This window comes from Stegastes partitus, unplaced genomic scaffold, assembly GCF_000690725.1.
Source record: "Stegastes partitus isolate 25-593 unplaced genomic scaffold, Stegastes_partitus-1.0.2 Scaffold134, whole genome shotgun sequence".
NCBI classification, from domain to species: domain Eukaryota; kingdom Metazoa; phylum Chordata; class Actinopteri; family Pomacentridae; genus Stegastes; species Stegastes partitus.
In genome coordinates, this window is record NW_007577865.1 from 531,533 (window position 1) to 550,554 (window position 19,022).

At 41.2% G+C, this 19,022-nt stretch overlaps 1 protein-coding gene across 1 annotated transcript in view; it reads right to left on the reverse strand.

Annotated features, from left to right (window-relative positions):
* The window catches only part of astn1 (astrotactin 1), a gene marked incomplete at its 5' end in the record, with an annotated part of 380,551 nt that overhangs the window by 210,183 nt on the left and 151,346 nt on the right, over nucleotides 1–19,022 (reverse strand). Inside the window, one exon of the mRNA XM_008278851.1 lies at nucleotides 15,099–15,226. Within this exon, the coding sequence (XP_008277073.1) occupies nucleotides 15,099–15,226 (128 nt within the window). The remainder of the gene's footprint in view (nucleotides 1–15,098; nucleotides 15,227–19,022) is intronic.

Genomic DNA, 19,022 nt, shown 5'->3' on the forward strand with positions numbered 1-19,022 from the left:
TATGAATCTGACGTTTCTGCTGATCCGCTGTGTCGTCTCTTTGTCTCGACGGTATTTAAATGTGCGGTTAATAGTTTCAAAAGGAAGCAAAAGAGGTCTCAGAAATGCTTCTTTTTGGCCTCTGTGGTTGGAAGGTTGTGCTGGTGTTGGTTTGACTGACAGTAGCTGGCAGGCTGAGCTCTTGCAGGAGAACAAGAGACAGAGTAAACAAACTTGCTGTAGCCTACATGTCACGGGCTGACAGTGTTAACAGCATGGTGCTGAAGAGTGAGGACCACACCTGCATCTAAACACGCTGAAAGGATTTTTTTTTTTTTCCTCCAAGGTACGGTTATGTGCTGTTTAATGCGAGCAGAGAAGCTAATTAGCTTTTTAACCTGCCAGCTGACATTAGCGGAGCTTGACGGCTTGTTCGAGAATCTGAGGTGTTGCACGCGATGCTGAGAAACGTTAGAAATGCGAGCTAGATAAGAAGGGGAGACTTAAGCGAGGGAGGTAATGCGGGTTGTTATTCAGAGTGTGTGGCTCTTGTGTAGCAGCTGCTGTCTGGGTCAGTGTGAACATCGGCTCTGCCTGTGATCCAACACGGTGTTACTGCTTTTCATAGGCTTGGCTGCATAAAAACAAGATCTCTACTTATTCAGACAGAAAGACAATGATCATCTATTAAAGTGCTGTAAAGCAATGGGGTCCAAATTTAATGCCTGATGAAAGAATAAAAGATAAAGACAACTAAATCCACAGAAGTGGTCCGACTGTGACATTTAAGTGTATATGTCACAGTCCACATTAAATTCCAGGCAGATTTTAAATCTGCCGAGGCAGAACTAAAATCTTGATTTCGTCTAGACCAAATTGAAATCATCCTGATAACAAATTGAGATTGTAAGCCTGCCTGGACAGGTTTAACATTTGACCACACCAAATTAAAAATCTGATTTAAATCAGAATTATAAGACTGATTTCACCGAGAGCAAATTAAAATCAGTAATATTTGTACCAGTCTTGTGTGACTGTTAAACATGACAGAAGATGTATCACACCTCTTTATATGACGCTATGACGGTTACAGAAAAGAATATGAGGTTCACACACACATGGTGACGTGTGGAGATTATAGATTTAAAATTTGCCCAGGCTGGATTACAATCTCATTATGATATAAGAAGGATTTTAATTTGGTGAAATCAAAATTTCAATCTTGCTTAGGCAGTTTTAAAATCCAGCTGGAATTTAATTTGGACTGTGACATATATATTTCAAGACACTGGCCAACAATGTATATATACATGTAAACATGTTCAGGGATACAAATGGAAGTTTCTGATATATACTTTTAGCACACTAGAGGTGATTGTGTCCTCTGTCAGGCCTGTATTTCTCTACATACAACCAACACAAACACTGATTGAATTGTGTCTATTTTTTTTCCCCCCATAGTAGTTCAACATTGCAGATCTTTTATATCATATGTGTCTTATCTGGTATGCTCTCTGCTTGCTGTGCAAACTGTTACACAACTGGAATGAAAAAAAAGAAAAATGCTGACTGGAACTTAACCTTTACCAAAAGTGCATGTGTGTTCAGGCCCTGCTAATTTTATCACCTCGGTTTAAGCTCTTCATTTTATTATTGTAACATCATTGTTCCAGTTGAATTAAATATGCAACAATAAGCTGTTAATGAGCACCAGCTTCATTTTTAAACACCGCTGCATATAAATGGTTGATTATAGCTTATTGATTTGATGCCATTACACGAAGAAATTCTACATTCGAAATGATAATGAGATGAAAGAGGAGTTAACCATAAACTGACATCAAGACTGAAGAAAAGTAAGAGAGAAAGAGAGATCGCGGTCACTCAATATAACTTCCCTGTAGTAAAATAAAATGATCAATTTCTTTTGTTAAAAATTAAACAATTTTATTATATCCCAAGGCTTTGGCAACGCTGTTTCATAAGATCCATGTCAATAAATTTCATTAAAGCTGCTTTACAATCAAGGGAGGCGAGGGACAGATGCTAAAGCAGGGGCTTTCCAATTTAACAAGAAAGAAGTGAATAAATAAAGTGGTTGTGAAAGCTGAACTGGTGCAGCGAGCACATTCTCTATACATCATCCAAAACACAAACAACAAAAAAAAGATCTATGTCTCCTGCTTAGCAATTATTGCCAGCCAGATGAAATAGGAAACTAACAATTTTGCAAAGTGTCATCATTTGAAGGTCTTCTGTGTATAAAATTGTGCTTTAAAAAAATTATTTTAAACAACTGAAAACTTTTAAGAACTTTTATCTTACCAAAAAAAAAAAAAAGAAAGTTATTTTTATAGCTCTGACACCAGTCATCAGTCGCATTTGCCACGACTGTCGTCGCACTTAAGAATTCACTCCAGAATCTGTCTGTGTGTTGAATAAATTATAGCCCACGCATGTTTTTCAAAGTAAATACATGCTGAATAATTGCTGCGCTCCAGCACGCTCTGCATCCCTACTCGCCTTAAAACAGTGACACTGTAGTCGCTGCCTTATTGTGTCCATTCCACACTCTTGACTAGAGGGCTGCTGTTTGAGGATTTCGTCTCGTAAACCATTGGGGGGTTGTGGGGGGGGAAGACGACGGCCCCCGAAGGCACGACCTTCCCTCACTGCCACCAATTATATCAAGGCCTTATAAAATATAGATTATGTGCCATCTCGGTGCTGACATATCTAAAGCCTGGTAGCATGGGGAGTGTGCGCGGAGGCCTCGGGCGGAACCTGAGGGGAGGCCAGGTTGAACATGACAAGATGAAGGGAATACAGTAACACAAAGGGTGACCTTGGTAAAGCAAAAGTAAGGCCCGCTCTGGCTAAGGAAAGAACAAGTTAAATAAATAAATAAGGCTCACTTCCCAGGACTGTGATCAATTCAAATCTAATCAAGGCTCTAAATATTAAAATGCACTGATTACAATGATATTCATTAGCCTAAACTGTAATCCGGACCAATAACCATGTATTATTAATGGATAGGAGCTGAGTTTGGAACAATTGGCATTTAACTTTGTGTCCTAACCTTTCAGCATAAATGTCAAGTCAAATTCTAATAGAAAAAGTTTGAAGTTCACCCAACAGTGATTTCATACATTTCAGCTCAAGTGTCTTTTTTTTTTTTTTTTGGGCACATATATATTCAAACCCTGAAATGCAGCGTGAAAGACGATCACAGATGAGATTTACAAACACTGGTGGCAAGATTTCACATTTCATGGGGGATGCATGATAGAAAGGCATGAAAGCTTCGCCTACACTTTCTCATATGCGCACACACACACACACACACACACACACACACATAAAAAAACAAAAAACAAGTGCATTCGAAAATACTGCGAATCACGGGAAGAAAAAAAAAAAAAAGAAGAAGTGCCAGTGACAGGTTGCTCAAGTGATGTAATCAGCAGGAGTACAAGCAGATAAATCCTGTCAATAAAAAAGAACCTTCCTTACAAGGAACAGGATGTCGTCTGGTGGTTTTAATCATATATGAGGTGTTATCAAAATGTAATCTCGTGTGGGGTTTCCACGTGGAATTGGGGTAATGTTAGGGCTACAAAAGGCCCCTTATCGTATCGCATCATATATGCATCGACAACACGTTGCAGAACTGAAAGCTGTCAAGACTGTGATACTACTGGAAACAAGGTGATGAACAGATACAGAATACGCAGCAAACATCTCAAAGTGTAATTACTTTGCCAGTGAAAAGTTACCAAATGTCCGCCTGCTTGTTCTTTCATTTTATAGCAAACGTACAAGAATGTGTACTTTCTGCAAAACCACAGAATATGTTCAACTGAATCAAGAAAAAAAACCCTGCTTTGTGCTATATATGTGCAAAGGAACTACAGTGTTGTTAAGAAGGGAAAGAATATGGAAGTAATTGCTAGAATACTGGGCTGTTTATAGTGGTAGATGCAGGGCTAAATGAGTCCACAAGGGAAGTTGGGGAATAAATTAGAAGACGAAGAAGAATATGCAGCATTAAATTACTGTTATTCAGCTAAAGCACATACATAGATGCTGCATTGTGTGGTGGGTAGTGCATGTCATCTCAAAGCAAGAGGCTTCTAGCTTCAGAGCTGCCATGCTGATTTGCTTTTGAATGTGAGGGTGGATGGTTGTCTGTCTTTACGTGTCAGCCCTGTGACTGACTGATGACCGGTCCAGGTTGTACCCAGCCTCTTGCCAAACGTCAGGTGGGATGGGGTCACAGGCTGTCGATACAAGATGGACGTAGCGTCTGGGTTTGAAAAGTAAAGGGAATGTGAAGTGACTTAAACCTGTTTTTATCCTCACAGCCAGCAGGGGGCGACTCTTTCAGTTGAAGAAGTGAAGACTGTATGAGAGTCTACAAGGGGAATCACCCAACATCGCTCTTGATTTGGTCCTGCACACCGAATGGCCCCTACGTTGTTCTGCCTACATCTACGTCTACGTCTTCCCCTCCAGAGCTGGTGGCTGATTGGACCAGACCGGACATCTAGCGCCCAACAAGTCTCAAACCTGACTTTAAAGGACCTGTCTCCTCAGCACTCTGTGGAAGCTTTCATCTGGCGTTCAGCACATCCATGTGTTTGAGTTGTTATCCTGTTAAAGATCTAGTTGTGACACTCGTTTGGTTGAGGTTCGAGGGCTTAGTTAGGGACATTTTGACTGTTGAAACCTCTTGGTTTGTAAATCATTGTTCGCTTGTGGATAGTGGTGCTACTTTTGTACTTCCCATGTGTTTTTAGTTTGGTAAGTGTCGCTAGGTTTTGTAGATATTTTTTTGTTGTTAGGTAGGTTAGATTTACCCAAGCCTCAAGAAGAAGTCAGTTTTTGGTTTTGTTTGCTTATTTAATTTAAGTAGCACCTTTCACCCTTAGTTCCTGATTTTTGTGTTTTGTTCAAATACGTGTCTTTCAATAGACCCACCACCGTTCCCTCTGGCTAAACAGCATCCATCTGCTCTTTTTATTACCTTCGTAGCTTACCTTAGACTGCTGGATTGTAACATACAGTCTATGGATAGCCTACAGCCCCAACCCCACATGACCCACTATAAGAAGGTATAACAAACATAATCATTTTATAAAGGATTCCTCTATAAAACATAAAAAATGTTATTAAAAATATGGCAGCCATTTAGGACATCTCTCTCTCTTTTTTGGTTTTAATGTAACGTACATATAAAAAACAAATAACACTTGAATTGCCAAACCTGGGGCCCTCAAGGTCCTTGAGTCTGGGGTCAAAGAACAGCCGCCTTCCTCTGCTGGACTCAATATCATATTTACCCGAGTCACAGACACCTTACTCTGTAACTTCTTACATTAAAAATGTCCTCTCTGAAACGTATGAACTTCTGAAAAACATCCTCAGCGGCGTTCTCCAATCTCGTCTCTGTCCTTTGAAACTTCTCTTCTGAGCACCTAACCTCTTTTGTCAGCCATTTCTGCAAACCTATCAGCATAAATCCGTGGCTTTGATGACAAGTGACAGGAGATCGGCTGCAGAGCTGTGGCGACTGGCAGCGGCGAAAATTTCACCTTTGGCGCTCTCCGTTGCATTACATCTTCCTGAGCGCACACAGACACCGATGCAAAGACAGATGTGATGTGTGTGTTGTAGATAGCACAGTCGGTGTCATTATATATGGCTGATAGCAGAGGAGGAGAACGGGTCAAACCCCCTTTGCTGCCCTTCTAACCCTCACCGATGGATTCCTTTGTCCCGGCTCTGCTCTTCCGCCTGCCCGGTAACTGTAGAGAAAAATGGTTGTCATTCATTCACTTGTTGGGTCCTCCTTCAGGTTTTTGTTCTTTTGCCTTCTGTCTTTCATCTTCTAAAATTTCCACGGCCTTACCCCCCATCTTTCTTACTCCTCTGTCTCTTTTTCTCCTCAGTTTTCTTTGTCTATCGTCTTTCTTCTCATCCGTTATCTCACAAGCTACATCTTGGGGGAAATCTGCTTAGCAGCCTTGAGCATACTTGCTTTCCAATTAAATCAAGATGTATTTGCCTTTCAAAAGCCTCTCTTTCCTCACTCTTTCTCCCATCGGAATAATTGATGGAGGTCTCTGGCCTCGTGATGAATGGCTCCCAAGCCAGGAGATGAATAGGAAGATGAATGATTTCACCCCTGTGAGGGCCGGAGAGGGCTGGAACAAGGAGTGCTGACATTGTGACAAATACACTGACCATAGCAACCAAACCTGGCCGAATCAGCAAGGGACAGAGGGGTGGCATGCGCTCATCGCGGCTCAACAGACGTTCCTCTCGCCGACGCCGCCTCTGCACGTCTGTCTACCCCATGGACAATTACCTGAGCCTCGCAATTAACTGCAGGCACAGCGATAATGCTGACAGCCTGCCAGGAGATGAGTGGAAGTGGCGGCCAGCCAGCTAGCTGGGGCTGGAGAGCACTGAGTTGGACGCTTGTGTTTGTGCACTCAGTGGAAATGTGGAGGCCAAAAGAAACAGGTGCAGTAAGGTGAGAAGATGCCCCAGGTGACTTCATGTGGATGGTGTCACCACTTTCCCGGCCAAGATTTCAAAGCTGAAACAAGTTCTTCCTCTGCCTTTCACACGACTCGCCGTCATACAGCTGAGAGGTAGCAAATGTTTATAAGAAACAATTCAATGAGCGTATGACGGGCCATCTGTTTTAAAGGGCCAGCAAGGAAGATTATTACTGCCCCATAGAACGTAATGACCGTAATAGATCCACGTGGGGGGGTGACGAGATTGTTGATCGGATGATTCAGTGATTATGTCGCCAGCTGGTGAATCAGCGGCTTTGGAAAAACTTTCTGTCCTGAACTGTGTTGGGATGAAAACATGTTTCTTTCTAATTCAGGTACCAAAACTAAAATTAAAACTACTGTTGTGATCTTCGGCGTGCAGATGGGCAGGGGCTTAGATGGGAAGTCTGGCACACAAACTTCCATGTGGTTCAAACTTAATCAATTCAGCTGCCTTGACTTTTTGGTGCTTCTCCTGTTGTGTGCTTAGATTGATGAATAATCACCTTTTGGATGATATTTGTGTCATGTATTACCTCGCTGGCATTGTGGGATTCCTAACATTCAGCATTTTCCATCTCCCCATGCTCACATCTGATTAACGAACAGTGAAGAGTTAAATGGTGAATAGTAAATGTTCTGCACTTATATAGCGCTTTTTTACCTTAGCGGCACTCAAAGCACTTTACAATGTTTTCTAATTCACCCATTCACACACACATTCATACACCAATGGCGACAGAGCTGCCCTGCAAGGTGCTGCCTGCCATTGGGAGCAACTTTGGGTTCAGTGTCTTGCCCAAGGACACTTCCACTGTGGATGGGCGGGGGATCGAACCGCCAACCTCATGATCAGAGGACAACTGCTCTACCACCTGAGCCACAGCCGCCCAAGTTGATTGGTTAAACACACTTGATTGTTCTTATAAACCTTTAGATGTAAAATAAGCAAAACTGTGAATCTATTCTTTCATAATACCTTTATCTGGAACATCTCCCAGCAGACACTGCACAAGAGGTGAAGTACACCCTGGAAAGGTTTCCAGTCGCACACAGAGCTAACACGAAGAGCAACAATGCTTGCTCAAACCTTCCCCTACGGCGAAATTTAGAATCACCAATTAACCTACAATACACGTCTTTGAACTGTGGAACAGCCGGAAAACCCACATAAGTCACTGAGAGAACATGTAACCTCCACACAGAAAGGCCCCGGCCAACCAGCAGGGTCGATCCCAGAGGCGACTGTTAGCAAAGAGTAGCTTATTTACACATCTGGCAGACGGAGAGCAACAGTAGCAGTCATTACAGATTAAATATAGAACCTTTATTTTTAAGACTACGTTGGCATCAACCAGTGCTTGAGACAAAACAAACACAAATGTGAAACGCTAAATGCTGCACAATGTTCACCAGCTAGTCACATTGTCCGTCTGCTGGTCTGTTGATTGATGCCGAGCACGTAGCAGTCGTAGAGTGGCCTTGTTCGCCAACCATCAAATCAAATCAGCACAGTCGCTCACACATAATCAGCTGATCCACTGCTAGTCAGCCTTTGCTGGCATCAGGGGGGCTTCTTTGAATCAGTGCTGTATGTCCCCCAACAACAGCACACAACAATGACGGGAAGACTAACATCGAAGCAACATATGTGGTTTAACCAATGTTCTCATTCAGGGCAGCTATGGCAGTGCACCTTCTGCACCTCAGGGTCCTGTACCTGCACCCAGATGGCAGTTAGAGTGGAAACTGAGTGGGTGTGTGCTGTCCTGCGCTGTGATTTGGACTGCAAGGTGCAAAGCAGGTGCAGAGTGAAAGGTAATCATACATGCAGAGACATTAACAGACGGAAACTAGTTAAAATAATTTAGCAATGCTGAAATATTTGGAAGCCTGCTCTACGTAAACTTATTAAAAAATAATCAGAACTCCAGAACTCAGCTGCTATGCAATATGCAAGGTACCTTTTGTGGATGGTTTTTTTCAGATCCAGCTGAAGGTTGTGTTGTGTTGAGGAACGCTTTGTGATTATTTTTCGCTCTGCTCAAGCATTTTTTCTGCATTTTGTGAACGTTACTCGATTTTTGAGAAAATAAAATGTTAAAATGTCTTTATCACTGTAATTTAGTGATTTTAATGTTAATATGCCACCCTCTTATAAATCATACTAAGCAAGAGCCCATGTGAGTCATCCCAAAGTGAACACAAATTATCGGCATGAGTCAGCTTTATCAGAGCTCTGACAATAATTATGATAATAAACTTTTTTTTTGTATGGCACTTTTCAAAAACAGTGTTATAAACGGCCTCACAGACACAAAAGCAAACAATAAACAATGCAACCGAGACACATAAGAATAGATAAATAACTGAAATAAACATCTAGAGAATAAATTTATTAAAGGGTAATACAAAATGATAAACTGTAATTCAAAGCCATTTCATTAAAAAAATAGTTTTAAAAATAGTTTTGAAAGAGGACAATGAGAAAGTTTGGAAGTTGGTCCACAAAAGGTGACGCACGGCTGCTCTGTGTTTAAAAAAAAAATGGGGCGATAAAATTTAAAAATCAATTACGAACACCACTGGTAACCAGTGCAATGAGGCGAGAAAAGAATAAATGTGCTCATACGTGAGAGTTATTGTGAGAACACTAGCTGTGGCGTTCTTCGTACATGGAGGTGGTTAATGGATTTCGAAGGGCAGCCCGACATATAATGGGTTACGATGACATAGATGACTTCAGACCGAAACAGGCGCGACAGTTCGTGCATTAGTGAAGAAAAGAAACCGAGTCGGACTGTGGAGTCTCCTCGCGCCGTGGGATGGCGTGGAAGCTGAGCTGGAGCCCACCGACGAGTCACGGAAAGGCAATGAAGGGAGGGGTGCTAAATAGTGTGCAGGTAAGATGAGAATGTAAAAAAGTGCATCATGCTTAAAACTGGATAAAATAGAGATTTATTACAGAGCTTGGGGCATGTGAAGGTAACCAAGGCAACACAAGTCAAGAGTCAGGAGACACAGGGGGTCGATTGTTGCTGCCTGAGTGCAAAGTCCTGTAATATGGCAAAGAAAAATGTTCTAGACACAATAATGACAAAGTGTGAAAGGGCAGATGAGCTGCAAAGAGTTAAGAAATTACTCAACAGTGACTGAAGCACAGTGAGAGGTCTTCCAGGGCAATCGCATATTACTATAAGGTGTTTCTGTTTTCTGTTTACCCCGTGTGTAAAAATAAGTTTATGGCCAAAATATGAACTCTACTATGAAACACATTTGTTCTGCCTCGAGCTCCACGGAGTGCATTTATGGACCATGAGTGATTGCTTGTCAGCTTTCATGAGGCATTTATATGATACTTGCATCACTTCTGACAAGGCGATGGAACAGTGTGTCACTTTATTGAGAAACATCTTAAATATAAAAGAGCTGGAGGGTTGTTCCTTCTTTCCCCGCGCCGTCCGACACAGTAGCGAGAACACAGCGTTATGTAGCTGCTGTCAGACGCCGGATCCTTTATTTACGTTGGTAGACACGTTGGATCTATTCATTATGGAGCGGCGCTTGCCGAAGCCGTTTTTAAGGCAGGATTGTTTTACGGAAAGCAGCCTTAAATATGAGAATGGAGCATAATTGTTAACAAACAAAGGAAGCAGCTAGACTTGGAGCTTTTTATATTTCACAGCTTTTCTCAGTGAACAGTGTCGACGTTGTAAAATTCTCTCCTGAAAAGTCCTCAAAACCTGAAGCTTCCCGAAGAAACCGTTAAAAGCTAGAAACATTTTTTTTTGTTTTGTTTTTTATAAGCAACATTCATGCTGTTCAAATTTGATGTCACAATAAACCACGTGTTGCTTCAATAAATTGAAGATAAGATGAATTAGAGGTAAGGTTTGGTTGCAGTTATGTTGATAATATGTTGTGGGGGTTTAAAATGTTCACCTTCAAATGAAATACAAGTCAAAGTGAAATTGGAGTTCTGCCTCGGAAGTAACTAAATGTCATTCAAAATCATGCTGATATTTGTAAGACTACAAATTACAAAATAAATCCATAGTAGGAAATAACGTTGCTTATAATTTAGTGCAATTTACTGTTGTTGTTGAGAGAGATGGCTGCTGTGTACAATGTTTAGTAAAATCTGATTTTTTTTACTCATGATAAAAGGTCTGACATTTAGGTAGTTGTTTTTTTTTTGTTTTGTTTTTTTTTTAACTTTGGACAGAACCAAGTTGGCTTTCTTGCTTCCAGTTTTCATGCCAGGAGAATTGCTGTGCCTTCTCTTTTTTTTGAGCATTTGAGCAGGTGTGTATATAATTCTCTACTAGAACGCAATGCCGTGTTGTTTCCGAGCTCCGTGTTCACGATGAGGAAAAAAGAATGAGTGGCCAGAAATAATTAGGACTGGAATGAGTGCTTTGAAACTTTAACCCTTTATAGGGCACTCCTTGAAATACTTGGAAAATTAAAATTTCAACCCTAGGATGTTATTGAAGGATATTTCACGATATTTTTTACTTTTGTGACTTAAAAAAAACAAAAAAAAAAAAAAACACTTTTTCGAAACAAGATTAACAAAATTACTATATATGATAACTTGTGTGTTTATGGTTAAAAAAACAAAAATGGAATTTACAATAAATAAAAGAAGAACATTTTAGTTTGAGGTAATGACACTTACACAACCAGTAACTAAGTATTTATGAAGTGCTTGGCAGGTTCATTTAGTCACATTGTTCTTGGGGTAGTGGTATTAGTGTCACTAATCTCAAAAAATAACTCAAAGTGGAGTTCAATGCAAACCAGTAACAAAGCGTTTATAAAGTGTCTGGAACATTTAATTAAATGTTAATTAAATATAAAAACTACATGAAAGTGCACATGGTTGTTCAACCTCAAGGAGAGGCACAGGGCGGCCATATTGAACGTCCAAGGAAGTTACCAAATATGGTCACTTGTCCCATAAAGGGTTAAAATAAAATCAGAAAGGTTTCATATGTACTGGCAAGTACTATACACAGTCATAATCAAAAGTTTCTATACAACTGCTATCTATCTATCTATCTCTCTATCTCTCTATCTCTCTATCTCTCTATCTATCTATCTATCTATCTATCTATCTATCTATCTATCTATCTATCTATCTATCTATCTATCTAGTTTTAAATAACAGATCTAGTGGAACCAGTTGAACACAAGTTCATCCACATGTGGTGTCGGGACTCCAATTCTCTGGAAGATGGATTTTCACTCCTTTCGATGTCCCTTTCTTCGGACCACCACACTGTACTTTCCATGCTCCCTCCGGCATCAAGCATTAATTCGCTTCTATCATTGGCGGGGACAAGAGCTGGAAACCACTGTGTCCCAGAGTACGCTGTGTGCTGCTGTGGTGCTCTGCTGGGTGCTTTGAAATGATATCTCAATTCATGATATTACTCTTCAATAAATCCCACGGCTGCTGCAGCCGGGGCCCGGCGCGGCGAGGAGAAGTGCTGCTGCGCCGGGCTCTGTTCTGGGCCGCGTGCACCGCGAACCCAGGGGCGATGTAGGGATAAAAAGGTTTGAGCTGTGCCGGCAGAGGAGGGGTTGCAGGGGGTGGAGGAACTGGGACTTTTGCGACCTGACAGCAGAAGATCCATTTAGATTAGACGGTTTTAATATCCTCTGAAGTTTCCAATAAACAGCCGTTGGAACCACGGCTGCATCGTCGTCATTTGATTGTCCATCACCTCGCACGTAGCCTGGGATGATGCGGTTTTGAATTGCTGCCCTGACCGGCCTTGTATCTCGGCTGTTATATCAACAACAAACGATAAACCCATCCTGCAATCTGCTGCTTTCTACACTGCGAGGCAATTTAGAGGCAGTTACACAGGTGCCCGGAATAAGCTTAGCCAGCAGGCTGCCTGAATGAAGCATTCACAGGAAATATGCTGGAATATAATTATTAATTTTACGCTCGCTATTGTAGTAAAACATGAAAAAAGAAATTATTAGTTATGCAAGCAGCGCAGGGGGGAGAGGGGGGGATATCCCCTCCATTACAGATGTCTGCTTTTCTTGTAAAATGCCTGTGTGCTCTGCAACTTAAATGCCAGCACTGAGAAATAATAATGAGAAAAAGCATTCCTCTCAGCGTCTGGTAAAACAGAGTATCTTGTGTTTTCAGACAACTTGTCTGTCAAACTAATGCTTTTTTTTTTCCTCTCAGTGATCCAGTCTAACACTCCTGTGTATGACTGCTCTGCATGATTTCAAACATTCAGAGCAGAAAACTGTAAAACTAAGCAAGAAATAAATAACAGTGAGGTCAAACGTTGGAGCTAATGAGGCGTCCAGATGGATGACACACATTTCTGGCCTTCTGGAGTTGCTTGATATACAGCAAGCTGAGGGTTGTTTTTTTTTTTTTTTTTTTATTTCTTCCTTTTTTTTCTCTCTGTGTTAGCAGGAGCAGCTTCACGTTGGACGACTGCTCAAACATCACTGCCATGTGTTGAGCTGGTAATGAAGAGAACAGCAAGATGGCTTCTGATACCGCTGACTAATGAATCCCGACAGCGGTGGCGCAACCCACCCACCACCACCACCACCTCCTCCCCCCGCACACACACACACACTTGCCAGATGAAAAATTATTTTGCTAATGCTCTACCTATTTTCCCCTCGGCTTTATTACTGACTGATTCCGAGCGCAAAACAGAAGCAGCCAGAAAAAGATTTTGCACATGGACGACGTTACTGTGAGGCTTTTTTTTTTACTGTATTCGACATGAGAGAAACAAATATTCGTAGTCTATAAGAGGAGATATGTATGATAAACGTAATTCATTTAGACGCTTAAAGGACAATGAGTTTTCTTGACTTCTCTGACGATATATTTCTTGATAAGTGATGCTTCGTTAGAGGATGCCAAAGTGCAACACAGCACAGACTACGTTATGCATCAACAAACCGCCAATGTGGGTCAATAGTGCAACTCTGCATGTTAAATATCTGAACTCAGTCCAAATCACAGAAATGAATTTTACTCAGCTTCCTTCAGTTGTATTATTATTGGCCTCAGATAAGGCTGACAAGACAATATGGCAAACAACCAATACTTAGAGGCCAGAAAGAGGAAAAAAAAAGAAGTCAAACTGTGCATTTTAGGAAGCCTAATTTTATCAAAATGCTGCTCAGCACTGGAGTATCCCAACTTAACCTGACTGTACAAACTGACCTTTCTATGAAATCATTTATCACCCTAACCTTGAATATTTTATTTTTATTTTTTTTTACATAACAGGACCTTCCACTGCTGCCGGATCAGGAAGCCCTTCCTCCCTGAGGCTGTGACCCTGCTGAACTTTACACCACAGCGCTAAGCATTATTGCACTCATTACCGCCCTGTCTCAAGACTTTTATGAGCCTGTGCTCATTGTTGCACAGGCTGAACCTCCATTGTTGTTTAGATTACTATTGCATTATTTATATTATATCCCCAACACCGCCTGTACATAGTTTTTTATACTGAAGAGCCCTCATATGTGCACACTTTTCTATTTCTAACTTAACCTCTCTGTAAAACAGTCATGCAGTCGAGTTTACTTTTACCTGCATGTATCTGTAAATGATACTATTCTTTGCAATGCTGTTTATATAATTGCATTTCTCTGGCTGTACAATAACAATGAAGTTGAATCAAATCTAATCTTAAAAAAAATATGTGAAAAATGTAATCCATCAAGAAAGGTTTTCACTGGGGGATTAGATCAGTGGAACATATGACTTACAATTATATTTTTTAAAAAAAGGGAACCAATCCAAAGGGAGCTGGAACTAAACAAGGACCCTCGCCTCTGGTTTCTGTTGCGATCAGTGTAACGCCACATGATCACAGCTTCTCTTGAGTCAGTTGGGATCCACTTGGGTATTGGACACTTTAACACACAGCTGCCAGACCTACAGCGACAGAACTCCACACAGAGGCTTTTTATCCTGCATATATTTCAGTCAGGTGTCCCGTAGGAATTAGTCACTGGAGGAATCTGCACCACACAACTGACACCAAAGGCCGACTCTCAGTGCCAGTGGATGAATGGTGTTTCCTATCCGGGCATGTAGAGGGGAGACGGGCTCACGAGATCTAACCCTACATATTAAACCTTAACATTGCAAGAGGCTGTAATGTTTGCATACAATTTTCTAATTTAAGAAAAAAAAAAGTAGGTTTACTGAGGCAGTATCTACAACCTTGTCTGACAGATTGAGGGGACTCATGAGGACTGCACAGGGGCCTATACATTACTGGCAGTGGGTATCTTCTTACTTTTACTGCTTACCATGCAGCAGAGTGCCCAAACATTGTATTATAAATGACAATGGATATGTCAGGATGCATATGCCAGCATCGTATGCATCTCAAACAGCATCCCACATTGATTATCAAGCCCCGAGAAGACGATTTTTTTCTAGTAATGAGGATTTCTGACAAGCCAGTAATGAAGTACTCGCGCACAGCTGTGAGCTAGCAGACTGAACTATGAAATATGACTTCATACCTGTGAGGTATTCTGGGTCGGGCACAGGGTCTGACAGCTCCTCATGGCACTGAACCTCCGTTGGCACCGACGCCACCACCATGCCATCTGGGAGCTGCTGTTCGATGCCTCGGGCAAAGTTCTTCTGCCTGGTGTTAACAGAGAAAATGAAAGAAGGGCTCCTGTTTAGAGATACGAGTGCTCTCAGTTGTCCAACATAGCGGTGGGAAGGGAGGAGTTCAACAGGAAGTAATATGGGGAGAAAGGAGATATTGAAGAAAACAAGAAAGTAAACAGGAAGGATATGGTGGGAGGAAGTTGAGGTGGAGGAAAGACATGTTAAAAGTTAAGAACGTATGCAGACAAATGCAGAACAACGTGTCCTGCCAAAGCATAAAAAGTGTTCGGAAGCAGCGTAAGGAACATGAGAAATAGCCCAGCCTCTAAATTCTCCACATCCCAGTCTGATCCAGAACACATCCGATCCATGGAGGCCCTACCCCACAACTCACATCCCAGTCTGATCCAGAACACATCCGATCCATGGAGGTCCTACCCCACAACTCACATCCCAGTGCCAGACACCACAGGTCATCCCCAGAGCTCTGTGTCCAGTCCATGGCCCAGTGAGTTAGAGCTATTTTGGAAGCACGAGGGGGACCAACACAATATTATAACGATGGTTTTAATGTTGTGGCTGAACAGTGTACGTAGTTTATGAATGGTTCCACGACCACTTTAAAGCAAATCCGTTTCTTATGACGTGATGATTACTTCTGTCGGTTGCAACATCAAGCCAGAGGGACACAAAATAGAGATATATCATTTGATTGAGTGAGGAAGTGTGCACCACAGGCACACTTTAAAAACAGGTTGAGAGATAAAATCTAAATTAGTCCCCAAACACCTGAATGAATAAATTATTTGTTCTGGTCATCTGCCACCTGCGCGGCCTGTTGATGATGATGATGACTGTGTGAGCGTCAGTCATGAGGTTTTAAAGTCTAAACAGTAATCTATAGTAAGCCACTCAATGGCACCAAGCAAACATCTCTTCATATTATATTGACTCATACGTGTACATTCATGTGATCATGTTTTCATACTTGCCTTCAGTACGAAACATTTTTCAATGGGGCGCGCTGTGAACACTGCAACTGAATCACTAATTACCTCTCTGAAGTTTGATGATGATGATTAAGATATCATGGCCAGAGGGTTTGCGGTTGCATGTGATGAATAATTGACACTGGAGATCCTATAAATAGCCACAGTCGTGCTTAATGGTTGTGCGTAAGGAAGGCTGCTGTGGCCTTGCTGGAGAGACTCGGAGATGTGCCATGACGGCGTTGGGTGTACTTTTCATTGACAGTTTGAAGAGAAGGCGGAAGAACTAAGATGCAAACAGCTTGGAAGGGGTGCGATTCTATCACACCCACCAAGCTCCGTAGCAATTGACATTTACTGTATTTCTATTTGTGCTAAAATAGTGACCAGGGCCTTTCTTTACCTCGGCTACAAAGGCCTTACTTCTTATTCCTTCTTGTTTGAGGAGTGCAATTCATCGTATTTTATTGAGAAATCTAGTTTTGATCCACTCCCACTGGCTTTCTAGCGTTTCATTGGACAGAAACTTTCCTAACTCAAAGGTTTTTCAAAGGTCTTATTGTGAAACATGTGCAGGTGTACCATATGAAGCAACAGCTGGACAGGATTAAAGGACAAAGCAAAGCGGAACTGAATGAATTAATCAGATGCAGAAAAACCGGCTGTACGCTGTGCAAGCTTTTATACGAATCGCTTTAGAATGACAAACCATAATGAATACAGTAACAGACAAAGCTGAGGGAGTCAAAGGCGCATGAAGCCAAGAAGGAAGGAGGCTGGAAGAATAGATCAAAGATAAATAAATGAAATGGCAGATTGAAATACCTGCAATACCTTCTGGCAGATCATCGAGGGCAAATCAATACATACTAACAATTATGCAGGAATGTGCCGCCTATCGAGGGGACAAAGTGTCACGTTAAGCACGTCGTTTTTCATTATGCTGATTCTGCTGCAAAGTGACTCATATTCGGTCTGAGAGCTGATGTCCTCATTTGTTTTATGTGTGACTCTTGGTTGAACTTGCTCATTTTGTCCACTCCATCATGCCTTGTCTCAATGCCAGTTCCGATCACAACAAGGTTCCACAACAGAATGGCTTCAATAAATCAGTAACTTAAGTCGTTCAGGTGTCTCGGGACCAAAGCTGATGAGAAAATATCTTTTTTTTTTTTTTCTTTTTAGTCCTGTAGAAATCCATATTCATGATGATTTTGACTCCAGACTCATAATTCATAAACGTGCTCGGCAACCTTGTACATTAGCAGGTTGCCTTAGGCAGCCAGAAGTAATTATTTTATTGAATACAGTCACTTAAAGCTGCATTAATTAGCGTCTTCTTTTTGACACTTATGGGAAAAACTGTTTAAAATCCCAAGTGTTTGATATTTTATGGCCTTAAAAAAATTATATGGCAAAAATGTATCCAAAAAAAAAAGAAAAAAAGCCTTTTACTAATCCAGCAAACATGGACTCCTGATTTTTCAGAAGCTAAATGGACCACCTCTGGCGGGACCGTAGTTCTTGCAAAACCTCTTTTTTTGGGCCATTTTCAGGAGAGGAAAAAGCCCCTAGTACAGGTAAAGTACCTCTAAACAGCCTCTATAAACTAATATATGGGTCTTGACGCTGATTTATTAAACTTGGAGAAGACAAATATTGATTTGTTGAACTCGGGGAGGACAACAAGAGAATTTTTTTCTGCCCTTTCAACGTCCTCATAAAGTAGCAGTCTTTTCCTTTTACACATCAAGTTATGAAACCAAAACCATGAGGTTAAGGTCACTAACACTGCAAGGCTTATGGATAGGAGTTGGATGATGTATATTTTTTGTGGGTTTGGAATTGATATGTCATCCTTTTCACACAACAACTTGGCCCACATTTTGTAACCAAACCAATACTTTGGCCAGATTCTCCAAAACACTTCAGAAAGAGGGACGGGAGTGACTTTTGAACAACTTTTGTTTCCTATTTTTTAATGCCATTGGAAAAGTGTGGTTGTTCTATCATCCTTGATTTATTTATTTGACTTGTCATCAGTTATTACATTGTGTTGGGTTCACAGTTATCAGCAGTTTGCGTGTAAACATTAATTCTTTGTGAGGTTTGACTATTATCTTCATGGCAATTTTGTTAAACCGCCACAAACTTTTTACATCAGTAATAAATCCTCCTATAGGTAAACGGTGTACGTGAGTGTGTGTGTGTGTGTGTGTGAGTGCGTGTGTGTGTGTGTGTGTGTGTGTGTACAAGTACAGTAAATACGTTAGGTTCAAGACGGATGTTTACACTTTGAGTAATAATTTGACTGTTTGCCTTCATTTTCTCCTCCAGAAATGTTTGGTTTACCAAAGGGTTTGAGTAAAAGACACCTGAGCTCAATGCTATGACCCAGGAGATGGTAACAAATTGGAAATACTCTGCACCATAACAGCACAGACAGGCTACCCAACATGACAAAATAAACTGAAATCATTGGACGAAAGCATCACAACTTTTCAGGATCTTTACATTCTCATCTGTTAATCCTGCTCTCCGATTTCAATTTACCACTTCCTGTATGCAGAGAAGATTTCCCGCAATTAACCATATTTGACACCAGTTGCTAAATGAAGCAAATGATTATCTAATAATTGAGAATAAGCATTCTGCCTTTAAAACATGCATCGCAGCGGCTATTAAAAATGCATGAAAGGTTCTCGTGGTTCACGCTGGTGACAGCTTCTCTGTTAATATACGCTTTGCATAATGCACGCTTTGATTCATGCAGTATTCTGGGCCTGAGCTGTGAAAATAAAAAAAATAAAAAAAGGAAACGCAAATATTTATAAATCA